This window comes from Pongo pygmaeus, chromosome 8 (assembly GCF_028885625.2).
Source record: "Pongo pygmaeus isolate AG05252 chromosome 8, NHGRI_mPonPyg2-v2.0_pri, whole genome shotgun sequence".
Classification (NCBI taxonomy): Eukaryota; Metazoa; Chordata; class Mammalia; order Primates; family Hominidae; genus Pongo; species Pongo pygmaeus.
In genome coordinates, this window is record NC_072381.2 from 101,948,207 (window position 1) to 101,972,084 (window position 23,878).

The window sequence follows — 23,878 nt, forward strand, 5'->3', positions numbered from 1 at the left end:
TACAACACAGCCTCAACTTAGTATCTTTGTTTATATTCACCTCCTTCACCAGCAAGTAAAGTCTCCTGAGGGCATTGACCATATCTTATTTTCCTTTGTATCTCTAGCCCCAACATCCAGAACAGTGATTTGCACATAGTAAGGACTCAATAAATTTTGGTCAAATAAAAACAACACATGCATTTTAAAAAAGGTCTTACTAGAGGCAACTTGTTTACCCAAACAAGTGGCTTCACTGGTTGGAACTCCTGGCACACCTCTAAAGGGCTGATGGGGGAGCTCAGGGTAGAGGGGTCGGGGAAGGCAGAGTGCCTTTATTCACATCACCTGCCATGTATGCAGCAGCCCATTCCTTGAGGGGAGCAACCCTCATAGAGAACCAGACAATGTCTTGCATTTGTTTCTCTTTCGCTCTTTTGGCTTCCCTGCTCATGGCTATGACTTACCTTCTAAAAACTTGCGGATCATAGAGTCCTTAGTGGCCTGAGAGAAACCATCTCCAGGGATTGGGTTAGATGTACTGGCCTGAAGCATTTCAACATCTAGAAGGAAAAGGAGACTAAGAGTTATCTATTGTTCTCCTCCACAGGCAAGGAGATTTTTACAGATGGAACTATGAGGTTTGGCAACTCTCTTAAGAGATTCAAGCATTCATCAATCTATCCATCCCTCCATCCATCCACCTACTCAAGAAGGACACCCAGTAAGTGTGGGGCATAAAAGAGAGCAACGTGCCCAACCCTCAGGCTCCTCCTTGCACCACAGGTCTCAAAGGGTAAAGATATGCTTATTTGCATTTGAAAGAATGGGTTCAATTTTGACATACTACATCATCGCATTGTTTATTACAGAAAAAAATGGAAGCAGGAATACATTGTGTTTTATATATACATCTATATATATATATATATATATATATATATATATATATGGCAAGGTCCCAGGCTGGAGAGCAGTGGCTATTCACAGGCACAACTACAGCACACTGCAGCCTCGAACTCCTGGCCTCAAGCCATCCTCCCACCTCAGCCTCCCAAGTAGCTAGGATTACAGACATGTACCACCATGCCTGGTTTACAAATTGTGATCTATTCAAACAATGGAACATTATGTAACAATTAAAAAGAATGTACTGAAGCTATTTCTATCAACATAGTTACTTTTCAAAAACATAATGTTGAGTGAAAAAGTTACAGACAGGTATTATGGTATGATATTGTTTATATAAGGTTCTAAGGCCTACAAAAATATAGTACAAATTGTTTATGAATTCATAAATATGCAGTAAACACATAAATATGTTGGGAATGATAAATAATGAATTTCTGGAAGTGGTTTACCTATGGAGAGGGAGAGAGGATAACTGGATTCCGGAGGGGGTTAATAGAGGACTATAACTGGAACCATATTATTTAATTTAAAAAAAAATCTGACATAAAAAAGGAATAGAAAGGAAATACATATTCTTGAAGATTCTGATGAATCTGAAGATTCAGAATCTTCAAAAAATACAATATTTTAGATAATTAATATGCTACCCAAAGGGGGCAAAATTAGATTCTATTTTCGTATTTGCTTATATACGTAAAAAAGAAACTCTGGGCCAGGCATGGTGGCTCACACCTTTAATCCCAACACTTTGGGAGGCCAAGGCAGAAGGATCACTTGAACCTAGGAGTTCGAGTCCAGCCTACGCAACACAGTGAGACCCCATCTCTACAAAAAAAAAAAAAGAGAAAAAATTAGCAAGGTATAGTGGCATCTGCCTATGGTCCCACCCACTTGGGATGCAGAACTGGGAGGATTGCTTGGGCCAAGGAGGTCAAGGCGGCAATGAACTATGATCATGCCACTGCACTCCAGCCTGGGCGATAGAGCAAGACCCTGTCTCAATAACAACAACAACAACAAAAAAAAAAAAAAAAAAAAAAGAAGAAGAAGAAAGAAAAAAAGAAAAGAGAAGAAACCCTGGAAGGAGATATAAGAAATTAATATCAGTGGTTTTCTGGGAACTGAGAAGATGGGGATAAGTAATACAGAAAGATATTCCACTGTTCATCTTCTTATATTTTAGCTGTTCAGCCTATTCAAAAAAATAAAGAAATGCAGTATTCTGACATGTTTGTGTTACCTTATTATCCAAAAAACACACAAACAAAAAACAACCTCCTTATTTCTACTTCTTCAGTTTATGTCTCCTGGCATAGTGGATGCATTACATAAATATAATGTACCTTGATGTCCTCCAGCTCAGGGCACTACAATTCCAAATGAGGAAACAGTAAATGAATCCCGCCCGCCCGCTCTTGTCACCACTGAATTGTATAACAGACTAGAAAGTTTAGGGTAATTGTACTAATCCTGAAGCATACCTAGAGATGCATTCATTATTTTAAACATGTTCTGATAAGAACTCACGCCTAATTCATTCTTTAAAAATTCAAGACCAGAAAAATTCTACTTATATGAGACTTTCAGTTTAATTTGCTTAATTGTGTTTCATGGAACATTTTCCTCATGGAGTTAGAAAACTGGAGGCCGGGCACAGGGTGTCACACCTGTAATCCCGGCACTTGGGAAGGCTGAGGCAGGAAGATCGCTTGAGCCCAGGAGTTCAAGACCAGCCTGGACAACACAGTGAGACCCTGTCTGTATTAAAAAAAAAAAAAGAAAAAAAATTGGCTGGGCATGGTGGTGCAGGCCTATATAGTCCCATCTATTCAGGAGGCTGAGGTGGGAGAATTGCTTGAGCCCAAGAGATCTGGCTGCAGTGAGTTAGGATCACGCCACCGCACTGTAGCCTGGGTGACAGAGTGAAACCCTGTCTCAAAAAAAGAAAAGAAAAATGGGAAGGAACACATACTCTACAGGTGTATGCCCTGCTAAGAGCAGGACCCTCCTCTACCTGACCAAGACTCTGTACTGCCTTCCTTCTTCCCAATTCTTACCCCAATCTCCACTCCCACCGGCCTGACCTTGGCCCCAGTTAATTTTTGAAACTTCAGTTTGAAACTCATCATTAACCCAGCAATGAAGCACCAAGGAACTTATCCCAAGGGAAGACATGCTTGGGTCAGACACCCCTAAAGATGAGGGGAGGGAGAAACTCCACAGACCTGTGGTCCAGCTTTATACTGCCCAGTGCTGAACCCTCTAGAAAACCATACCTGTCTCAGGCCCCAGCATCTCCAAGAACCTTCTCCAGGGCATAGCAACCTCAGGACCATTTTAATCACTAATCACCAAATTTCCCAGGCTGATAATATCAGAGTGCAAACCTCACACACACAATCTGTCAACCCAGTTGACAGAGTGGTAAAAGCCTCATGCAATGGTCCAGCTATTTTCACTAACAACATTCAATTTGAGAGAGTTGATTTGCATATCGGAGAGGTAGGTGCGAAACTGAAGGAGCTATAAAGAGAATTTGGGGAAATAAAATGTGGAAGAAAATAGTAGAAGGAAGAGCAGTCCTGGCTGGGCCTGGCATGCTCATATATACAGATGCAGATTTCCACTCTGGGTACTATAACCCCTTTCCTAATGTGCTCATTTGGGGAGGAGTTAAAGAAAGAACTTAAAAAGAGAAAAGAACAAGCCAGGTGCGGTGGCTCACGCCTGTAATTCCAGCAATTTGGGAGGCCAAGGCGGGTGCATCGCTTGAGGTCAGGAGTTTGAGACCAGCCTCATGGCAAAACCCCATCTCTACTAAAATACAAAAATTAGCTGGGCATGGTGGTGCGCACCTGTACTCCCAGCTACTCAGGAGGCTAAGGCAGAAGAACAGCTTGAACCCAGGAGGCGGAGGTTGCAGTGAGCCGGGATTAACACTACTACACTCCAGCCTGGGTGACAGAGCAAGACTCTGTCTCAAAAAAAACAAAACAAAACAAAAATAAAATAAAATAAAATAAAACAGAAAAGAATGAGCACCAGCAATGAGACTTTCCACCAACTCTTTCCACGAAGAAGGACATCATTTCTATGCATTCTTGCCAAAAATTCATAACCTCGGCCCAATTATAGAAAACATCAGACAAACTCAAACTGAAGGGCATTCTATAAAATAACTGATCAGTGCTCTTCAAAAGTATCGAGACAAGGAAAGACTGAGGAACTGTTGCAAACTGAAGGAGACTGAGAAGAAATAACCAAATGCTTTATAAGATCCTAGAAAGGAGCCTGGAACAGAAAAAGAGTATGAGTGGCACAACTAGAGAAATTTGAACAAGGTCTATAACTTAGTTAGAAGTATTGTGCCAATGTGATTTCCTGGCTTTGGTAATTGTACTATGGTTATGTAAGATGTTAATACTAAGGGAGCCTGAGTGAAAGGTATGCAAGAACTCTGATGTTTTTGCAACTTTTCTCTCTAAAAGTATTTCAAAATATTTTTTTTTTTTTTACAAAAAGGAGAGGAGGAACCACTATAGCAAAACTAAATAATCATAGCTCCTGGGGATGACCCCATGATCCTCCTTTCTGTCTGCCTACACTATCAAGCTAAGTACCTTCCAATGAAACTGTGGAGCACATGTGTGTGGATGCAGTGATTGAGATGGTGCTAAATGAACCACTTGTGAAAAACAAATATTTTTATAGTCACACCTTAACTGGTGGTTAAGAGCAAGATTTTGGAAGCAACAATGTAGGTGGCTAAATATCAGCTCTGTGACTTGGTAGAGTTCTTTGGCCTCCTTGAACCTCCCTGAGAGTGTCTCACAGGATGATTAGAAGCGTGGGCATTAGGATTGAAATGCATAAGTTCCAATTGTGTTTTTCCCACTTCTGGCTGTATTGACTACACATCCACCAGTCCAACACCAACCAGTATTTTTAGGTTCAATCGAACATTCACACTCACAAGATGACCCTGGGACATGCTTGGCACCAGTCCACTCAGAAAGATATAGGACACAAGCTAGCAGGGCAGGGAAGAGACCTGGTCTTCCTTTGAGCCAGTCCTTGCACCTGACCAGCAGCTCAGATGCAAAGAGACAAGATCCATAGCAGGCCGCGCTGGTGAAAAACCTCATGTCCTACAAGAGCAATTTCTCTCATAGCAACTCCAGAGGCGGAGCTTCCAAGGTCCCCATGAGAGGTATGCCAGAGTCAATGCCCTCAGGAAAGCCCAAAGAATGGTGTCCCTTTCAAGTATTTCTAGTTCCTGTACAGATCCTCCCAGTTCCAGATGCAATTTACCAATCAGGAGCCATTTTTATTGTAGGCAATGTTGCCTGGAAACATAGTTGACATTTGGCTCTTATCAGGTTACCGGGGTAACAGAGCTAGGAAGTCAACTGAAGGTCAAAATCTTATGCAGAAAGGGAAATGATAGCTATTATATTTTCTCTTTGCCCATAATTATCTTGGGCCAAGTTTTTAAAATCCTCTCAGCTTATCTCTCTTCTTGTCTGTAAAATGGTGATAGTAATAGTACGTATCTCACAGGTTTGTCATGAGTATTAGGAGATTGCCAACTGCTTAGCACAGTATCTAGCACATAGGAAGTGCTAAAGGAATGCTAGCTACTATTATTAATATTACTATTATTTTTATTGTTAAATTCTATACCCAGGCTAATGTCCTAAACAGAGAACAATTCAAAAAAGACGATTCAATTTACACTTCTTTAAACAGGACCTTTATTTGTTTGAACCCAAGTTTTCTGCCTTCAAAGTAATGAATGCTTATAAGTTCATTGTAATATTTGAATTTCCACACATATTCTCAAAGACTTCATTATTATATTTAGCCTAGTAAAAACTATGCCTACTCAATATATTTATATTTGAATATACCTAAAGCACGGGAGGAATCTTCAGACAACAAACATCAATTCTTTACCATAGAGTTATTTATGGAAATCTGATTCACAGACAAGGCTAGCCAGGTGCAGTTTCTTTATCATGGCTTCTGGACACTAAGTACTGGCTTGACAGAGCCAGCAGGCTTCTTCCCTTCTTGGTGAAGGGTCTGGCCACTGTGGTCCAGACCAGACTTGGAGCTCCCATGCCCATTTGCCTTACACTTCCCTGACACCTATCACACTCTTTATTAGTGGCCCAAAAGTGAACACCAAGGGGCAATTCCAAAAGCTCTTTCACCCCTGCTGGCACCACTCCATGCCACCAAGACCATAGGGAGAGGCCAACCTTCAGGACAGAGCCTAAAGCCAGAGGATCCGAGGCATGGCTGGAAGAACATGATAGGGGCAAAGGTGCAGGGAGGAGAGACAGGGTGGTCTCCAGACACAGGGGAAGACCCGAAGTCAGGAGTAAAGGCACTGACAAGGGCCAGAGCCAATTGAACAGACTGCATGCAGGGAACAAACTTAAGTCAGAGAAAGGCAGCAGCTGAAACCAGGCAATTAATAGAGACCCAGGTGATGGCCACTGAGCAACCAGTGCAGGTCGGCATCACGATCAGAAGCATGGACTTTGATATCTTGGAGACCTGGGTTCAAGCCCTGGCTCTGACTCTTACTAGCTCTGTGTCCTTGGGCAAGTCACTTGACATCACTAAGTTTCTATATCTCCATCTGTAAAGTGAGGATAAGTAACAGTACCTACCTCATATGATGATCATTCAGGCCAAAGGAGACAATGCTTACAAAATGCTTACTAATAATGCCAGGCACTACATTTTCATGGGTACCATTATTATTATATTGAGGCAACTTAGTTGGTATATTAGTTTTCTATGGCTGCTATGACAAATTACCATTTAAAACAACATAAATTTGTTATCTTATAGTTCTGTGGCTCAGAAGTCTGAAATAGGTCTCACTGGGTCAAAGTCAAGGTTTTGTCAGGGCTGCATTCCTTTCTGGAAGCTATAGAGGAGGATCTGTCTCCTTGTCCTTTCCAGACTCTAGAGGCCACCTGCATTCCTTAGCACTAGGCTGTCTTCTGCCATCTTCAAGCCCAGCAATTTTGGGCAGAAAGCTTAGCTGAACTGAGTCCTCCCCTTGATGCCCTCTCTCTGGTCTGTTTTCTGACGCCCCCTTCCACTTTTAAGGACCTTTTTGATTATATTGGGCTCACCAAAGTGATCCAGGATATTCTCTATATCTTGAAGTCAGCTGATTAGCAATCTTGATTCCATCTGCAATCTTAATTCGCCTTTGCCATGTAATCTAGCATACACACAGATTCAGGGGCATTATTCTGCCTCCCAAGATAGACCTAAGCATCAGGCATGGTCAGCCTGCCATGAATTTCCTTCCCATACTGGGCCAGTGAAGGGAAGAGAGGACAGAAATTAGGGCACACTCAAGTGAGTCCATCATGTTTACACACAAACTGGGTAGCCTTGTTCTGATATAGACATTATTGAGTCTCTAGATGTGCACTGCCTTAAATGAAGTTACCCAAAAATGATTTTTCCATTTATATTATAAAGAAAATGATTTTTAAAAATCTTTAGTTGAACATAAATATCTTTGTAGACCAGGAACAGCAGATGCCATACACGGGCCTCCATGCCCCTATTCCATTTTCATGGCAAACATCACTAACCAATCATAGCATTCTTTCTGTCCTTTTCAACACAGCACCCAGGCACTCAATACTGGCCAACTGGGGCCAGTATTTATTACAGGTGCGCTGACTCATGCCTGTAATCCCAGCACTTTGGGAGGCCAAGACAGGAGGATCACCTGACATCAGGAGTTCAAGACTAGCCTGGCCAACATGGCAAAACCCCATTTCTACTAAAAATACAAAAATTAGCTGGGTGTGGTGGTGGGCGCCTATGGCCCCAGCCACTTGGGAGGCTGAGGCAGGAGAATTGCTTGAACCCAGGAGACAGAGGTTGCAGTGAGCTGAGATTGCACGACGGCACTCCAGCCTGGGCAACAGAGCGAGACTCCATCTCAAAAAAAGAAAAAGAAAAAAAAAAAAAGAAAACTAGGCCGGGCACAGTGGCTCATGCCTGTAATCCCAGCACTTTGGGAGGCCGAGGGGGGTGGATCATGAGGTCAGGAGTTTGAGACCAACCTGGCCAACATGGTAAAACCCCGTCTCTACTAAAAACAAAAAACAAACAAACAAACAAAAATCAGCCAGGCGTGGTGGCGTGCACCTGCAATCTCAGCTAAAGAGAGTATAGGCAGGAAAACTGCTTGAACCCAGGAGGTGGAGCTTGCAGTGAGCCAAGATCGTGCCACTGCACTCTAGTCTGGGTGACAGAGCAAGACTCCATCTCAGAAAAAAATAAATAAATAAATAAAATAATAAAAAAAATAAAAAAAATTATAAAAGAAAAAAATACTGGCCAATGGGCCTTGGCATGTGAAATTATTTTTAAAATGCTCTTTTCCATACCTAATTAGGCACTAAGTCCTGGTATTAGCAGATATTATCTTTGTAATAACACTTTTTTAAAAGGTACCTGGTTACCTGGAGTTAATGAGTGATAAAACCCTCTCAGGCTCTAAATATGACAACCCCACATGTACACATAACCCGGGCATACAGTGAACTACACAGAAAACTCTGTTAAGTGAAGGGAGTCTGTTTCTAGACAAAGAGTATTTTGGGAGGGAAATCAGAATAAATCCCTGCATTCCTGGATGCTCAGGGCTTGTACTTCAGATCCTAAGCACTTAAACTTCATGACTTGCAAATTAAAAATAAACCAACATGTACTGAAACCTGCCGGTCTGAGGAGAAAGTGCAAAGTTCTTTCATTTCAGCAAAGAAAAACAACAATAATGACAAGGAGACTCTGGGGCCACAGCCTCCTTCTGGAAAAGCCAGCTATAGAGTCACACTGCACTGTATTTAAGGAGTCAGTCAGAAAGAACCCACTCCTGGAATGCAAGAAGCTTGAACAGATGAGAGAACACCCAGGCAGGCACTTAATTAAAGAATGAATCAAGAGCAATAGTGAATTCTCAAAGACACCCATATGATACTCCTCATGGGACACAGACCACTTAGCTGCAGTGGAAACTCCATCCAGATTATATGCTGTTAATTTAATAGAAAACCAAGTGAGTATATAATACAGTGAAATGTCAACTACTGAAAGACTATTCTTCTAGAAAGGCTTTCAAACCCTGAAAGTAAGCCAAAAGAATTTTTTTCCCCAGCAAGGATCTTTCGTGGTCAAAAAGAGCGCCTTAGAGCAAGGAGCATCATAGCCAAACATTCGAAGAGAACCTGGAACATAATGGGTGAATTTGCCCCCAGGTAGAATGGTTTGACTGACCATGTCAATAAGAAAGTCCAGCTTTTCTGTACCCTAAAGAAGTAATGGGATGGAAGAAAGAGGGAGAGGAAGATGTGGGAGAGATATACAATCACTCACACACACACACACACACACACACACACACTCTGTGATAGTTAATTTATTTTATTTTTTGAGACAGGGTCCCACTCTGTCACCCAGGCTTCAGTGCAGTGGTGCAATCACGGCCCACTGCAGCCTTGATTTCCCAGGTGATCCTCCCACCTGAGCCTCCTAACTACAGGCACGCACCACCATGCCTGGCTAATTTTAAAAAAAATTTTTTAGAAGGGGGTTTTCGCCATATTGCCAGGCTGATCTTGAACTACTATACTCAAGCGATCTGCCCACTTTGGCCTCCCAAAGTGCTGAGATTACAGGCATGAGCCACCATGCCTGGCCTGTGATGGTCAATTTTAGGTGCCAAATTGACTGTATTAGGAAATACCTAGAGTGAGGGTGTTTCCAGAAAAGGAGCATGAGAGTAGAAAAGACCCACCCTCAAGGTAGGCAGGCATCATCTAATCAGCTGAGGGCCCTAATAGAGCAAAAACAGACAAAAAGTGAACTGGTCTCTCCCCAGGGGCTGGCATACACTGCCATACACTCTTCTCCTCCTGGTTGGACATCAAACTCCAGGCTCTCCACCCTTTGGACTACAGGACATACACTAGCTGCTCTCCCCTCGGGTTCTCAGGCTTTCAAGCTCAGACTGAGAGTTACACAATCAGCTTCCTGGTTCTGAGGCCTTTGGGCTACGTACTTTGGACTTCTGAGTTGATGCAGGAATGAATTAAGACTTTTGGGGCAACTGGAATGGAATGAATGTATTTTGCATGTGAGAAGGACACAAATTTTGGAGGCTAGGAGCAGAGTGCCATGATTTGAATGTGTGCCCCAAAATTTCATGTGTTGGAAACTTAATCCCTCCATCCTCATGAATGGATTAATGTTGCTATCATGAGAGTGGGTTTGTTATCACAGGAGTAGCTTTGTTGTAATAGCAAGACCTCTCTGGCTCTCCTGCTCTTGCCCTTTTGCCATGTGAATACTTTCCACAATGTTATGATGCACAAGATGCCAGCACCATGCTCTTGGACTTCCCAGCCTCCAGAATTGTGAGCTAAATAAACTTATTTTCTTTACAAATTGCCCAGTCCATGGTGTTCTGTTATAGCAACAGAAAACGGACTAAGACACACACACCCACACACACACACACACACGAGAATAACAGTGTAAAATTAGAGGGCTAATGAGTGATGGCTGGCATTGGCAATGAAGAAGGGGCTGAGGATAAATAGTTTAGGAGAAGCTGCAAACAAGTTCTGTGGTTTATGCAGACAAATGCCTCAATACAGTACCCCTGGCAAACACAAAGACCCTCTGCCATGCAGGAGTGAGTCTATGGGATGCATTTGTGGTGCTGTGCAGTGAGTCACATGAAGTAGCCCACCTGAACACAGTCCCATCTGCATTCTCGAAGCAGTGTCTTTTTCCTTCATAGCACTGTCACAGTTTGTGGTTATATATTCAGTTATGTGGTGTTTTTTTTTTTAATATCCAGCTCTCTCACTAGAATGTAAGCTTTGAAAGGCAAGTTTCATGCCAGCTTGTTTACTGACTCATCATCACCTGGCACAGCGTGATTTAAACACATGAGAGGTTTGATAAATATTTGTTGAATGAAAGAATGAACGAACTAATAAAGGAAAAGCAAATGAACACATGAATATGAAGGCATTTGGGCTTTGTGAAGGAATCTGGGCATTTCCCAAGCTGAGAAAAGAGAAAGGCAATTTAGGCAGAAGGAAGAGTCAAATGCGTGGGAACATGAAAGAAAAGGCAGCTTGTAGTGACCAATGGAGTTACTGCCACCCTGAGATATCCCACACTCGGGGACATGTAATAGATGTCTCAGTACCACCTATCAGGTGGGTGAGGTCTTTGCACTGGAAGACCGACACACTATTCCACCCACAAAGTCGAGAATTACATCTTATTTTCTGGTAGCTCAAATTCAAGAAATCGTTGAACACCTATTGTGTACAGCACTGGGATAGGCACTGTGGATGATACAAAGCTGTAAGACATGCTTCCTATCGAGGCCAGGAGAGGGTAACCAGAGAAGCACGTATATAACTAGAGCCCAAGGGGATGTGTGTGCAGTGTCCCAAGGAAAGCGTGACCTGCAAGCTGTGCAGGTTCAGAGGGGAGCAAGGTTGCTGCTGGCAATGGGGATTTTATCTTTTAAATGTTAAAACATTCAATCCAGTGTGCTTTCACTAAGTCCCTATGTCCCCAACATAGTTCTTGTATTTATGGAGGAGCAAAAAGCAACAGGAAGTCAAGAGGTACACTGAGCTCGTCTCCCTGCTCCCCAGTGAGTTCTGTCCTTGCAGGTAAGAACTCATGCTGTGCACCCAGGCCCACGGGCCTTGAAGTATCTCTTGGCTCTACTCGCCAGAATCTTCCCAAAAGGGATGGCAGGAGGATGACAGAGCCTCAGCAGTCACAGGGAGGCAGGCTCCTGAGAGAAAAGGATGCAGATAGGAAAGACAGTATGTTTCATAAGCAAACCAGTAATGTAGTCATTTTGCATACAAATCATCCTTCAGTTGGTTTCAGACCTACAGGGCTGGGCTGTGAGGTCCTTTACAGTCCCCAAGTGTGCCCCCAGCTCAGACGGAACCCAGCTTGCAGAGAGGGGCTGTAATCAGAGAGCTTAGGTAAAGAAAACACTGCTGGAAATGATCTGTTACAAAGATGCCAGTTACCAAGGAGGTTGCTAAGGGAAGCTGGCAAGTTAGCTAGAGCTAAGTCAGCTCTCCACTACATAAACACTTGAGCTACAGAACCATGAGGTAGGGACCAGGGGTTCAGAAGAAAAGTTCAATGCAGGGGTAACATGAAGCAGAACAGTCCTCTGGGATTGATTAGTGAGTCTGCAGTTTCTAACGGCAAGATGATAATGCCTTTCTCCTTTCGCTCCTTTCACTTTATGGAAGAAAAATGAGGCTCTCAGGTATTGAAGCAAAGCTACAACCCACAAAGCAGATTACCCTGGAAACAGACTGGACAAGGGCCTCCCAGAACTGCCTCCCAAGGCCATTCTACCCAGAGCCTCAGAGAGGTGACCAGTCACTGGGCAAGCTTTCAACACAAAATTAATTACCTAGGTCCAGGGACCACCAGGACTACCATATCATTCCCCAAGGTAAGGGCAGGGGACAAAGAACTAAGTGAGAAAAAGATGAGGAGATAGTGAAAACACCCACGGACGTTTGCCTTGAGTTTTATTTAATGTTTGCATAAGCTTGTCCTTAATAAAGACATTTTATCTCTTACATAATAAGGTGTGAAGGTTGATGCTTTAAATATGTGGGGTCTTTTTTTTTTAATTTTTGAGACAGCGTCCCATTTTGTTACCAGGCTGGAATGCAGTGGCGCAGTCATGGCTCACTGCAGCCTTGAACGCCCAGGCTCAAGTGATTCTCCCACCAGAGCCTCCTGAGTAGCTGGGACCACAGGCATGTGCCACCACGCCCTGCTAATTTTAAAAAAAAAATTTTGTAGAAACGAGATCTTGTTATGCTGCCCAGGCTGGTCTCGAACTCCTGGGTTCAAGCAATCCTCCCACCTCAGCCTCTCTAAATGCTGGGATTACAGGCATGAGCCACCATGCCCGGCTGATCTGTGGGGCCTTGATCAAAAAATTCTTAAGAGAATTGGGAGCAAAGTTGGTTTGATAACAAGACAAGACACGTAGTTACCACCTGGTGGCAGCATATCTAAACTAAAGACTTGTGAGTGTGACGTGTGTTTGTGTGTGTGTGTGTGTGTGCATGTATACACCCACGCAAGCAAGTTCAGGGGAAGAAGAGATTGGAGCAGAATTGTACAATCTCAGGGTCAGAACCCAACACCTCTCTCCAGCCCCATTTCAATTAACACTGGTAGCTTCCCCTATAACCTTCCAACTCAGGTGGTTGTCTTGGATTCTCTTTGGAGAAGCAACCTCATTACCACCCCTTTCCCAAACTCAAGTCAGAAAGATTTGTCCCAACAACAGTTAGGTGATCTCCAAAGCAGTGATCTGAAAGTGGCCTAAAGCCTGCCACCCTAAAGCCCGTTTGTCCTGTGATTGAATCAATGAGTGAGCAAGTGAGTGAATGAACACAGCCTAATTTCCTTAATATGGTTATTTTCAGGCTCTAGGGTTACCACAGTCAATGGTGGGGCACTGATAAACGTGGCAATCTAGACATTTAGAAATAGCTCCTGTATAAGTGTCCATCTCAGGGCTGACAAATGCAGACCCTAGACGGGCAGGCCAGGAGAGCCCTATATTCCAGTGGGACAGCAGACAGATTTGCCTCCTGGGAATTCGAAGACACAGATTCCTGATCCAGTCCTCCCTTGATGGGACTTAAGTAAGTTACTAAATCTTGGAGCCTTAGTTTTCTTTCCTGTGAAATGGAGATCATCCCATTCACTAAACCCTGGGATGGTCAGATGAGATCACAGAGATACAGGCAGTCCATGGACTTTTAAAGGGCTGCCAGATGTTCCAAGTTATTATTCTGCTGGGCGGTGCTGCAAATACGCATTTTAGATTTAGCAGTTTGTCCTTCATCCTACTCCTTTTTTTTTTTTTTTTTTTTTTTTGAGATGGAGTCTCACTCTTTCGCCCAGGCCAGAGTGCAGTGGCACTATCTCGGTTCACTGCAAGCTCCGCCTCCTGGGTTCACGCCATTCTCCTGCCTCAGCCTCCCGAGTAGCTGGGACTACAGGCACCTGCCATCACGCCCGGCTAATTTTTTGTGTTTTCAGTAGAGACAGGTTTCACCGTGTTAGCCAGGATGGTCTCCATCTCCTGACCTCGTGATCCACCCGCCTCGGCCTCCCAAAGTGCTGGGATTACAGGTGTGAGCCACCACGCCCGGCCTTTTATCCTACTTCTTTATGAATTAAGCTGCCTTGTCACCTACAGAGCCACTGTTAGTAAAATAAATTATTCCTCCCCAGGTCCAAGTTGCTGCTGCTTCTGAGCCAGGAGGTAAGTGATCATTCTTAAGGTTAAACTCGACAGCCACAGAGACAGAAACACAAACCAAACCATGTCTAGAGTTAGAAAATTCAGAGTTCATATAACTGGGGAAATGAAAAATGTGGGCCGGGCACGGTGCCTCATGCCTGTAATCCCAGCACTTTGGGAGGCCAAAGCAGACGGATTGCTTGAGCTCACAAGTTCAAGACCAGCCTGGGTAACATCACAAAATCCCGTCTATATGAAAAATACAAAAAATTAACTGGGCATGGTGGTTCACACCTGTAGTCCCAGTAACTCAGGAGGCTTAGGTAGGAGGATGGCTTGAGCTGGGGAGGCAGCGGTTACAGGGAGCTGAGGTTGTGCCACTGCACTCCAGCCTGAGTAATAGAGCCAGACCTTGTCTCAAAAAAAGCAGAAAGAAAGAAAGAAAAGAAAAGAAAAGAAAAGAGAAAAGAAAAAAAAAGAAAAATTAGTGGGTTTCCTTTTCCCATGCAAAAAGCAGCCAAATTTGACAGCCTGCCTCCCCGCTGGTAGCCTCCTTCCAGCTCCACGGCATCCAGAAGCCCCCTGGCCCGGGTGACTTCACAAGTTGCCAGTTGGCTACAAAACCAGGCTAGCTCCAGAGCACACTGCTGCCTTGGGAAGCCCTGGTAAACCTCACCGATCCTGCTGTGAGGGGCCCAGCAGACCAGGAATAATGGGAGAGACACCTGTGGCATTCCCTGCAGGTTTCCAGTGCTGTGGTGGGAGCATGGCATGTGTTAGAACATCCAGGGGGACAGCAAGTGTAAGGCTCTGTCAACACTAAACTGCCAATAAAGTAGGGCATTCTTTAATTGTCCAGTAGTTTCATAGCAAAGACACAGGGCAGAAAGGATGATGCAGTCTCCAGATTCAAGTGGGTACTGGTGGTTCTCCAAGTGTTCTTTTGTGAGTGAGTCCCTATTCCACAATGGAAAGGACTGGGACTTACCCACTTCCCCGCCTGTATCTCCAACACCCAGAAGAGATCAGTAACTGAAATGTACCAGATGCTCCAGAAATGCTTATTAGGTATATGGATAGGACTATGGGCAAGGCTAGGGGGCACCAGAGGCTGCTTTGTTATCCAATATCTGGAGCTGCAGATAGGGGAGGAAAGGCTATAGAGGCTAGATGGTTTTTCCAAAAGGAACCACGACTAAAATACGTGGTGTTGGATAACAATTTCTGCAGAATATGGTCCTAATGACAGAGAAATCTGGATTCAAATCTGGGCTCTATCACTGATTGGCTGTGACACTTTGGGAATGTTCAGCCCCTCTGTGCCTCTGTTTCCCCATTTGTAAAGTGCAGGTAAGAAAAGCATCCTAGCGGGGTAACTTTCGGACTTCAGGTCCGAAATCAAGGGTGTGGATGGTAGCGTTGGTGCTTTCTCTCCCCACATCCATGCCAAGGCACAGCTCATTCTGGAAGAGCTTCCACCAGCACTTCCAAGCCTCCCAGTAGGGTGCTGGAGAGGAGCTTTTACTGCTCTTTCCCCTAAAGGAGCACCCAATCTGAATGGCAAACACCTAACAACTGCTGGACCACATCTTGCAGGTTCTGGGTCAGTGTCAAAGGCCTGCTGGCATCAAAGACTGCCTCTGGCCCTCTGACCAACCTATGCCTTCTCTCCAAGGCATCGTGTTGGTGCCTGCTCTTCCATGAGTTCATGGATGGGAAAGTCAGGCCTGCCTCCCTGTGGGCCCAGGGCCCTACTGTCTTCTTTTCAGGCTGAAGGCTTGTAATACTCAATATAGCCCATTCCAGAAATTCCCCCATCCATAATGCTGATACCTTGGTGGATACTTCTCTTTCTTGAATCTATTAATGAAAACCAGACAGAAGGAGGGCTAAGTCTCCAGTAGTGCCTCCACGTGCTTAGCATTTGATAGCAAATGATGGTAACACATGAATAAGCTTCTTAGAGGGCCTGCTGTGTGGGTCTCCTGCTTCAACTCCAGTATGTGCGTGGAGATCAGATCCACTGTTACCTAGATCAGCAGTTCTCAAGGGTGGTGGCACTGCCCCCTGGGGGCGTTTGGAAAATCTATGAGGGTATTTTGGGTGGTCACTGAGGAGACGGCATTTAGGAAAAGGGGGAAGGACCCTAGACATCCTGCTATGTGTGGGACAGCCCTGCCCAATGAAGAGATGTTTCATGTCCCTCATGACTTTCAAATATTCCCCTAGACATATATATAAGTTTTAAAAAGTACGTATGATACGTATTTATACTTATGTGTATATTTCTACATATCTGTGTATATGTACAAGTATGTCTGTATTTTTAAATTTAATGTCAGCAGATACAAGCAAAAATATAGACAAATATACCTATCATTTTATTACTAATTATTACCAATGCCATATTGGCTGGGAGTCACAAGTCACTAACTTCTCTCAACTCAGTTATACATTCCTATTGTGTTTTCAGTTTAGGTGTTGGAGGGGAACTTTTACTGCTCATTCACTTTTGCCAAAATGCATTACTTTTGCATTGGAAAAAACAAGATAATAAAAAGTGGGCAAAGTCTGTTAGACAGTTTATAAGAAAAATCATGATCCTGAAGAATGATATTTTGAAAATAAGTTTACTATATATTAATGCAATAAAATCAAATTACCCCTCGCTCCACAAAAAAATCTGCTTATTATTTTCTGAGCCTAGAACCTAAACTGTTTCACATATAAACACATCTTATTTTTGTAAACACTTAATTTTTTAGAAATTCAGTTTCTATGAAAATGGAAAGGAAATCATAAAGAGTTGTTCACCATCTAGGAAAATCCAGGTGCCAATGCCAACATTGTTCCCATCATTTGAGCCACCAAGACTGCAAATGTGTCAGTTAATGTTTGAAGCCGTTGACAGCGATTCTGAGTGTGTCTGCATCTAACCATTTTGTCATGACTTCTAGTGCAGGCATGTTTGAGTATGCCCTCTTCTTTAATTTCTCTTTCCTATTTCAATTAGGGAAGTATATTTGATTTCTGAGAATTTTATATGTAGGTAGGTTATACAATACATAAAGCTCATGTCAGAGTAGGAAAATGTTTGTTATAAAAAGGACCCATGGAGACTGAGGGCTGAGAGCCACTGACTTGGCCTCTCAGATCACGAGGCAATGACTTCATCAATTCTGACTTCCAGATATTTGCTTAAACTCTCCCAGCAGTCATAACAGAGGAAGTTTGGAGAAGAATTCTGCTTGTCACAGCACATGACTCCAGCCCTAGCTTTGTGTAAAACAGGACCTTCATCTCTCTGGGGTGAAGTGAGGGTACGTAGGGACTGCCCCACGCCGTCTTCAACCGGAATGAAAAAAGCTGTTTCTCAGCAGAAAGGTGAAAGCAGAACTCGGCTGTGCTACTTACAGAGGTCTTCAGTGGCAGCTGGGACAAAGGCAGCCATGGACTCATAGAGATCCTCGTCACAGCCAGGGTTGAGCGAGCATTTCATAAGCAGGTCTGTGGAAAGGTGGGCCATGGACTCGTACACAGCGTCAGCCTCCTCCCCTTGCATCAGTTCCTCTTTAATGTGACTCTTGAGCATGTCCACCGTTTCCTGAAAGAGAAGATGAGGCCCACGGCGCCCTGAGGCAGCCTGACTTTCTGGGTGGAACTTGGCCCCTGAAGGCACTTGTGGCCAGCAAAGTAAAGGCTCTCATGAGTCAGGATTACAATTGGTTGTGTGTATTTGTATTTTCCCACCTGACTGAAAGCTCCTTGAGGCCAGGCTTCCCACCTTTTTTAGTTTCTTTCATGTTTTTGTTTTAATCTTCATATCTTCCTACAACACTAAGCACAGAGTTAGGCACTCAGGAAATACTCATTAAATGTCCACTGACCAGAGGATACAAATTAAAAATTACTTTCCCATGGCCTGGTGTGGTGGCTCACACCTGTAATCCCAGGACTTCAGGAGGCCAAGGCGAATGGATCACCTGAGGTCAGGAGTTCGAGACCAGCCTGGCCAAAATGGCAAAATCTCATCTCTACTAAAAATACAAAAATTAGCCGGGCATGGTGGAGCACTCTTGGAATCCCAGCTACTCGGGAGGCAAAGGCATGAGAATTGCTTGAATCCAGGAGGTGCAGGTTGCAGTGAGCCAAGATCGCACCAGTGCACTCCAGCCTGGGCAACAGAGCAAGACTCTGTCTAAAAAAAAAAAAAAAGAATACTTTCCCATGAGTACCTTTTAAATGTCAGGTACAATGCTAGGTGTTTGCCTATACCCTATCTCCTGTAATCCATTCCACTACAGCTTGAGAAAGGTATAATATTCTCTAGTTTACAGACGAGAAAAACAAAGCTCACAAAAATCTAGTATCTTACTCAAGGGCTTGCAATCCTGATTTCTGATCTTTCTTCTACACCCTAGTGGTTCCTCCAAAGGGAAAAAATGACACAAGAAGGTGTGACCTTTATTGACTAGCCACGCAGAAATTCAAATGAGCTGAACAGGAATGCAGCTAAGGTGTTCTTGCCCTGTGTGCAGTCAGAGGTCACTCCGCAGCTTGGCACACTAGCCCCTGTCAGGAACCCTGACAGTTTCCAGGGGTTCCAGCCTCGATTTTATGTCCTATGTGCCCAAAAGGAGAGATGATCTTGGATAAAGTGTCCTGACATCAGAAAGGTTCTCCCCTGCCTCCCACTGCCATCCTGCCTCCATGTGATTGTGAAGCCAGAGAGGTGACTTCCCTGAAACCCCTGCACAACTTTTCCTGGTAAGAAACTTTGCTGTTTCACAATCCTTATTTCAGCATCAACCCACAAAAATCCTCATTTTCACCACCACTGCCCTAAGATAGCTAATCTTTTATTGACACTTCGTTAGTTTCCTCACGAGACCCAATAAACCAGATGACCGCTGTGAAATGTTGGAGATTCAAGATCTCACCTTTGGTTTTGATGTGGTGAAAAAAGGAAATGGGACAGTTCTAAGAGGCCATAAGCAACACAAAGGGACAGTCTTTTGGTCACAATGCTGAAGCTGCATCGGTTGAAGGTGACCATAGGGAGAAAGCAAAGATGCTATGACCTAGATTAACTTCAGCACAAAATGAAAGTGCATCTTTAAACATCCCAGTTAAATACAGCAGGATAACAAACCCTGGCTTCAGTATCAAACTAGGTGCAAATCCTGTCTCTGCCCTGAATAGTTTGTGGCCCTAAGCACAATGACCGTGCCTTTCTAAGCCGCTTTCCTCTTTTGTAAAGTAAGGCTTGCAATACTGTCAACTTCAAAGGATTGTGGTGGGGATTCAATGAGATAATACATTTTAAAATCAAATACATTCAATAAATACTAGTTACTACTATGAACACAGTAGGTTATTAATAAAAACTATTGGCATGGAAATGAAATGCTACATTTGGTACATTTGTGACTTTAAGAAAAAACTGAGTAAATACACCCAGACTGAGAGCACCTTTTAGCCTTATTTGTGTCAGTGATGCCCAAAAAAAGGACTCACACCATTTTTTTAAAAACACTTATACACCTGTAAACACTGGGAAGTCCCCTCTGTGCCTCCGTGAATCACTGTCTTGTAGATTTTCCAACACAGAGCAGAGAGTTAAGTTTCTGGGGCGATATCAGGCTCCATCCTGTCTGGAGGTCGAGAGCAAGACTGGGCTATGTTTATTGCTCCCTGTGAGGTCACAGCCCCATGCGAGAGGCTGAGATATTCTCACGTACCCTCTGGGAGTCTGTGAAGAAGGAGGAAAACCACGAGGGACTGGGATCAGGAAGAGCAGCTGCTTCCTAGGCATCAGAGGCAATATTGCGGCATGGAATAAGATGTAGACGTGGGGTGCGATCAGCCTCAAAGAAGGACCCAAAAGTCAATGTTCGAGGAGGAGCTGAGGGCCCCAAACCAGATGATCAGATAAACTGGGCATACCTGCCTGTCTTAACACGGGACCCAGGCAGAGGGTTAGAAAGAGAGAGCGAGGCTGTCAGCAGAAGGTGCGCCTTAGAGTTGCTGCCCTGATGCCTTTCCAGGTGCACAGCTTTATTGTGGTTTCTGCTGAAGAAGAAACCAAGCCCAATACAGTTCACTGGGGCCTGAAGGTGGGTGAGGCAGCATCCCACCATGGTGCCCTGGAGGCAGGTGAGGAGGTGGGGGGAGATGATCAGCCTCTACCTTCAGCAGATTCACTCTATAAAGGTTTCTGTAAATTCTTTGCGGGTGAACCTCAGTGCTTAATAGAAATGATTCCCTTTTACCTTCAAAAGAACTCTATGACTCGAACTATGATTATCTTCCTTCTGCATATTAGGAAACTGAGAGAGGATACGTGACTTACCCAACGTCACAAGGCTAACAAGTGTTGGTACAGGAATTCGGACCCAGGTCCATGTGACTCCAGACCTCATTTCTTAAGCCCACACATACTGCCCACGGCCAGAAGAGGCACATGAGGACATGCTAGAGATAAAATCTGTTCGTATTTTGGGTGAAAGGGCAGCCATACTACCACAGAGTGCATTTCCAATCCTGGGCCCCTCCTGCCTTGACCTTACCACATACTCGTCGATGAACTGCCGTAGGTCCCTGAAGCCGTGTTTCTCAGCGATGGTGTTGGGGTAGTGGCCATGCTTGTTGGCCACGCTGTATGCCTGCAGGGCTCCTGGGCAGGTGAGCAACAAGGCAGTGAGGTTCTTCAGTCCATACTTTGCAGCAAAATGCAACAGGGTGGGCAGCTCTTCATCCCTCTGATCTGAAAATTATCAAGGAAAACTTAATAGACAGATAAAAATAAAGGCACAGGGTGCCCTTGTTCATGGAGATGAAGCTGCCAAGACTAGCATGGCAACAGAAGGCACTCAGCCATTACTTATTGATTGACTGACCTAACATCTAACAGCTTCCTTCAGGACACCACTGAAGATCATGTCCTCAGATGCAGAGGAAATAATTTTTTTTTTTTTGAGATGGAGTCTCACTCTGTCACCCGGGCTGGAGTGCAGTGGCACAATCTTGGCTCACTGCAACCTCTGCCTCCCAGGTTCAAGTGATTCTCTCGCCTCAGCCTCTCAAATAGCTGGGATTACAGGCGTGCATCACGCCTAGCTAATTTTTGTATTTTGAGTAGAGATGGGGTTTCACCATGTTGTCCAGGCTGGTCTCATACTCCTGACCTCAAGTGATCCACCTGCCTCGGCCTCCCAAAGTGCTGGGATTACAGGTATGAGCCACCCCACCCGGCCATAACATTTTAATTAATTAGCAAATCTAATAATGAATACCCTACCATCTTCTCTAACAGGACTGGAGAATCCTGAGAAAAAGTACCAATTCAAAATATGCCGGGTTTGTTTAAAGGCTTAACTAACAGCCACACAGTACAATAGGAATCATGTTTTGAACTTCTCTGCAAAGTTCAGAGCATGTATTTCTTAAAGCTATTGTTTCGTGCTGATTAAAAGAAAGCTGTTCATCCTCTTAGCCCTTATTCCTAATTTCATGATAAGTACACCAAGTAATCCTGGCTATGTTCCTTAGACTTTCCGCTGCCTTTAGTTCTCAACCAGAAAATACTTCCAGACTATCACAAAAGGACCTGGGAGGATAAGTAAGATAGTATTCAGAATCTTCCTATTCAGGGGAGATTTTGAACATTGGTCTTAATGCACACAAGCCCTGCCAGGACGTCAGTTCACTCTCTAATTGGTGGAAAGCAAAGTACTCCAGAGAGGTGCTAGGTCCCCACGGACCCCTCCACCTACTGACATCTGAATACAGCAAGTTAAACTCAACCAAGAAAATGGACATGTTTGTGTTTGCGGAGCTGGGGATAAATCTCTTTTTTCATAAACGTTTATTTTTAAGCCCAACAACTTTATAGACATATATTTATATACAAATGTATATTTTTTAACATGACAAACCCAGCCTTCTATTCCAAATATGACCTTGGAATGAAGGGTCTGAAAATATTCCCAGGATCTCCAATTGTCAGGCTATGAAATACTTTCTCCTAAGCCCCAAGCTTAATAGAGAATAGTCACATCTACGAAAGTGCTGCAAGAACATTCCATAGTAGGAAAATGGGGAGAGGCAATACGAAAGAGAATCCCCCAGGAGAAGGCCTTGAAAGTCATGCAAACTCATCCTCATGGTTCTCTTAGACTATAGAAGGATGGAACGTAGGCAGAAGGTAACCAGAGACTTGGGTCCCATTTGTGTAGTGCAACCATGGCATGAAGTAACGGTGGTGTCCACAGAAACACTACAATAGGCATCCTGTCCAGAACACCAAGCATCATCCCTGTGCAAGGGGTGTGACTCTCCCAGCTCCCAGCATGTCACATGTGCACAAGAGGCTGCTCCTCCTTCATTAAACAACTACTTGTTTAGAGCCTACAAAGAGCCAGCCACCCAGGAGCAGTTCCAGCCCTCACTGAGCAGACAGCCTAGCAAAGAAGACAGACACAGCTGAGGAGTGCTAGGTCAATGGCACCCAACATGCTGGTGGTCGGGGGTGCCAAAGCAGGTGAATGGAACCTACTGGAGGTTTGGAGAAGGTCTTCTGGGGAAGTGCTACCTAAGCTGCTATAGGGAAGTGAGAGAAGTTAGCCAGGTAAACAGCAACCAAGGCAGGAAGGAAGGACTGTCTTTCCATGAGTCTAAGTGGCAAGAGACAGGTGAAAAAAGCTCATACCTCCTGCAGATCAAAGCATAGAAAAGACAAGGAGTGTGGAGAGAGATGAGGGCTTGTTTACAGGTTAAGCAGTTTGGATTTTATCTAGAAGGCAACTGGGAACCTCCCCTGACAGTACTTAGCTTACCTGCTCCTCATGCTATCCCTATGAGGAATAATCATAACAAGCTCCAGTGGCTTACGCCAAACCAATTTAAAATCACTCATTTCCTACTCCTCTGTAAGCCACCACATGTGTTTTGAGAAGGGGGCAAAGTATTCAGATTTGCAATTTAGAAGAATGAGGCTAACCAGTCAAGAATGAGTCCTTATCACAGGATAGGTTATAGAGAAGGGACCCAGAAGAGTTACAGCAGAAAGTAAACGTGTATGTTGATGGGATGCTGAAACCAGCGTGGGCTGGAATCAGCCCACGTTGGTTTCCTGAGGTTTGACTGTCAACTTACTTGTCATCATATCTTCTTCTTCCAGCTGGTTGATTCCAAAGAGGTGCAGTCCGCTTGCAGGGATATTGTTCTTCAGGGATTCGGTTAGCAGTTTATCAAGGGTCTCTGTGTTGTAGGGCACAATTTTAAAGGCCTGAAAACAAAAGTGAAGATGGTCAGATCTGAAATCCAGCTCTCTTCCATCCCACAGATTCAAGACTGATAAGCCATGAGCAGAAATTACATGCCCAGAAAGCTCAGGTTTCCTCGTAATATCCTTACCTGACACATGAATTCCACAGGATTCGCGGCATTGGACAATAAATTCCCAATTTCTTCCATGTCAGTATAATAGCTGATAATGGTTTCACACACCACTAAGTCCCCAGAATATATCTTCAGAGAAACGTTCCCAGATGAAAGGTCTGAACAGAAGAAAAGACACTATCAAAATTCCCAGGAAAAACA

The 23,878-nt window shown here is 44.1% G+C and overlaps 1 protein-coding gene across 4 annotated transcripts in view; it reads right to left on the reverse strand.

The window, feature by feature from the left end:
* The window catches only part of PIK3AP1 (phosphoinositide-3-kinase adaptor protein 1), a 127,469-nt gene that overhangs the window by 35,847 nt on the left and 67,744 nt on the right, over nt 1-23,878 (reverse strand). For all 4 annotated transcript variants that reach the window (XM_054503069.2, XM_054503070.2, XM_054503071.2 and 1 more), the window contains 5 exons: nt 23,693-23,835; nt 23,432-23,564; nt 20,845-21,041; nt 17,690-17,879; nt 447-542 (listed from right to left, as the gene is read on the reverse strand). In XM_054503069.2, the coding sequence (XP_054359044.1) occupies nt 447-542; nt 17,690-17,879; nt 20,845-21,041; nt 23,432-23,564; nt 23,693-23,835 (759 nt within the window). The remainder of the gene's footprint in view (nt 1-446; nt 543-17,689; nt 17,880-20,844; nt 21,042-23,431; nt 23,565-23,692; nt 23,836-23,878) is intronic.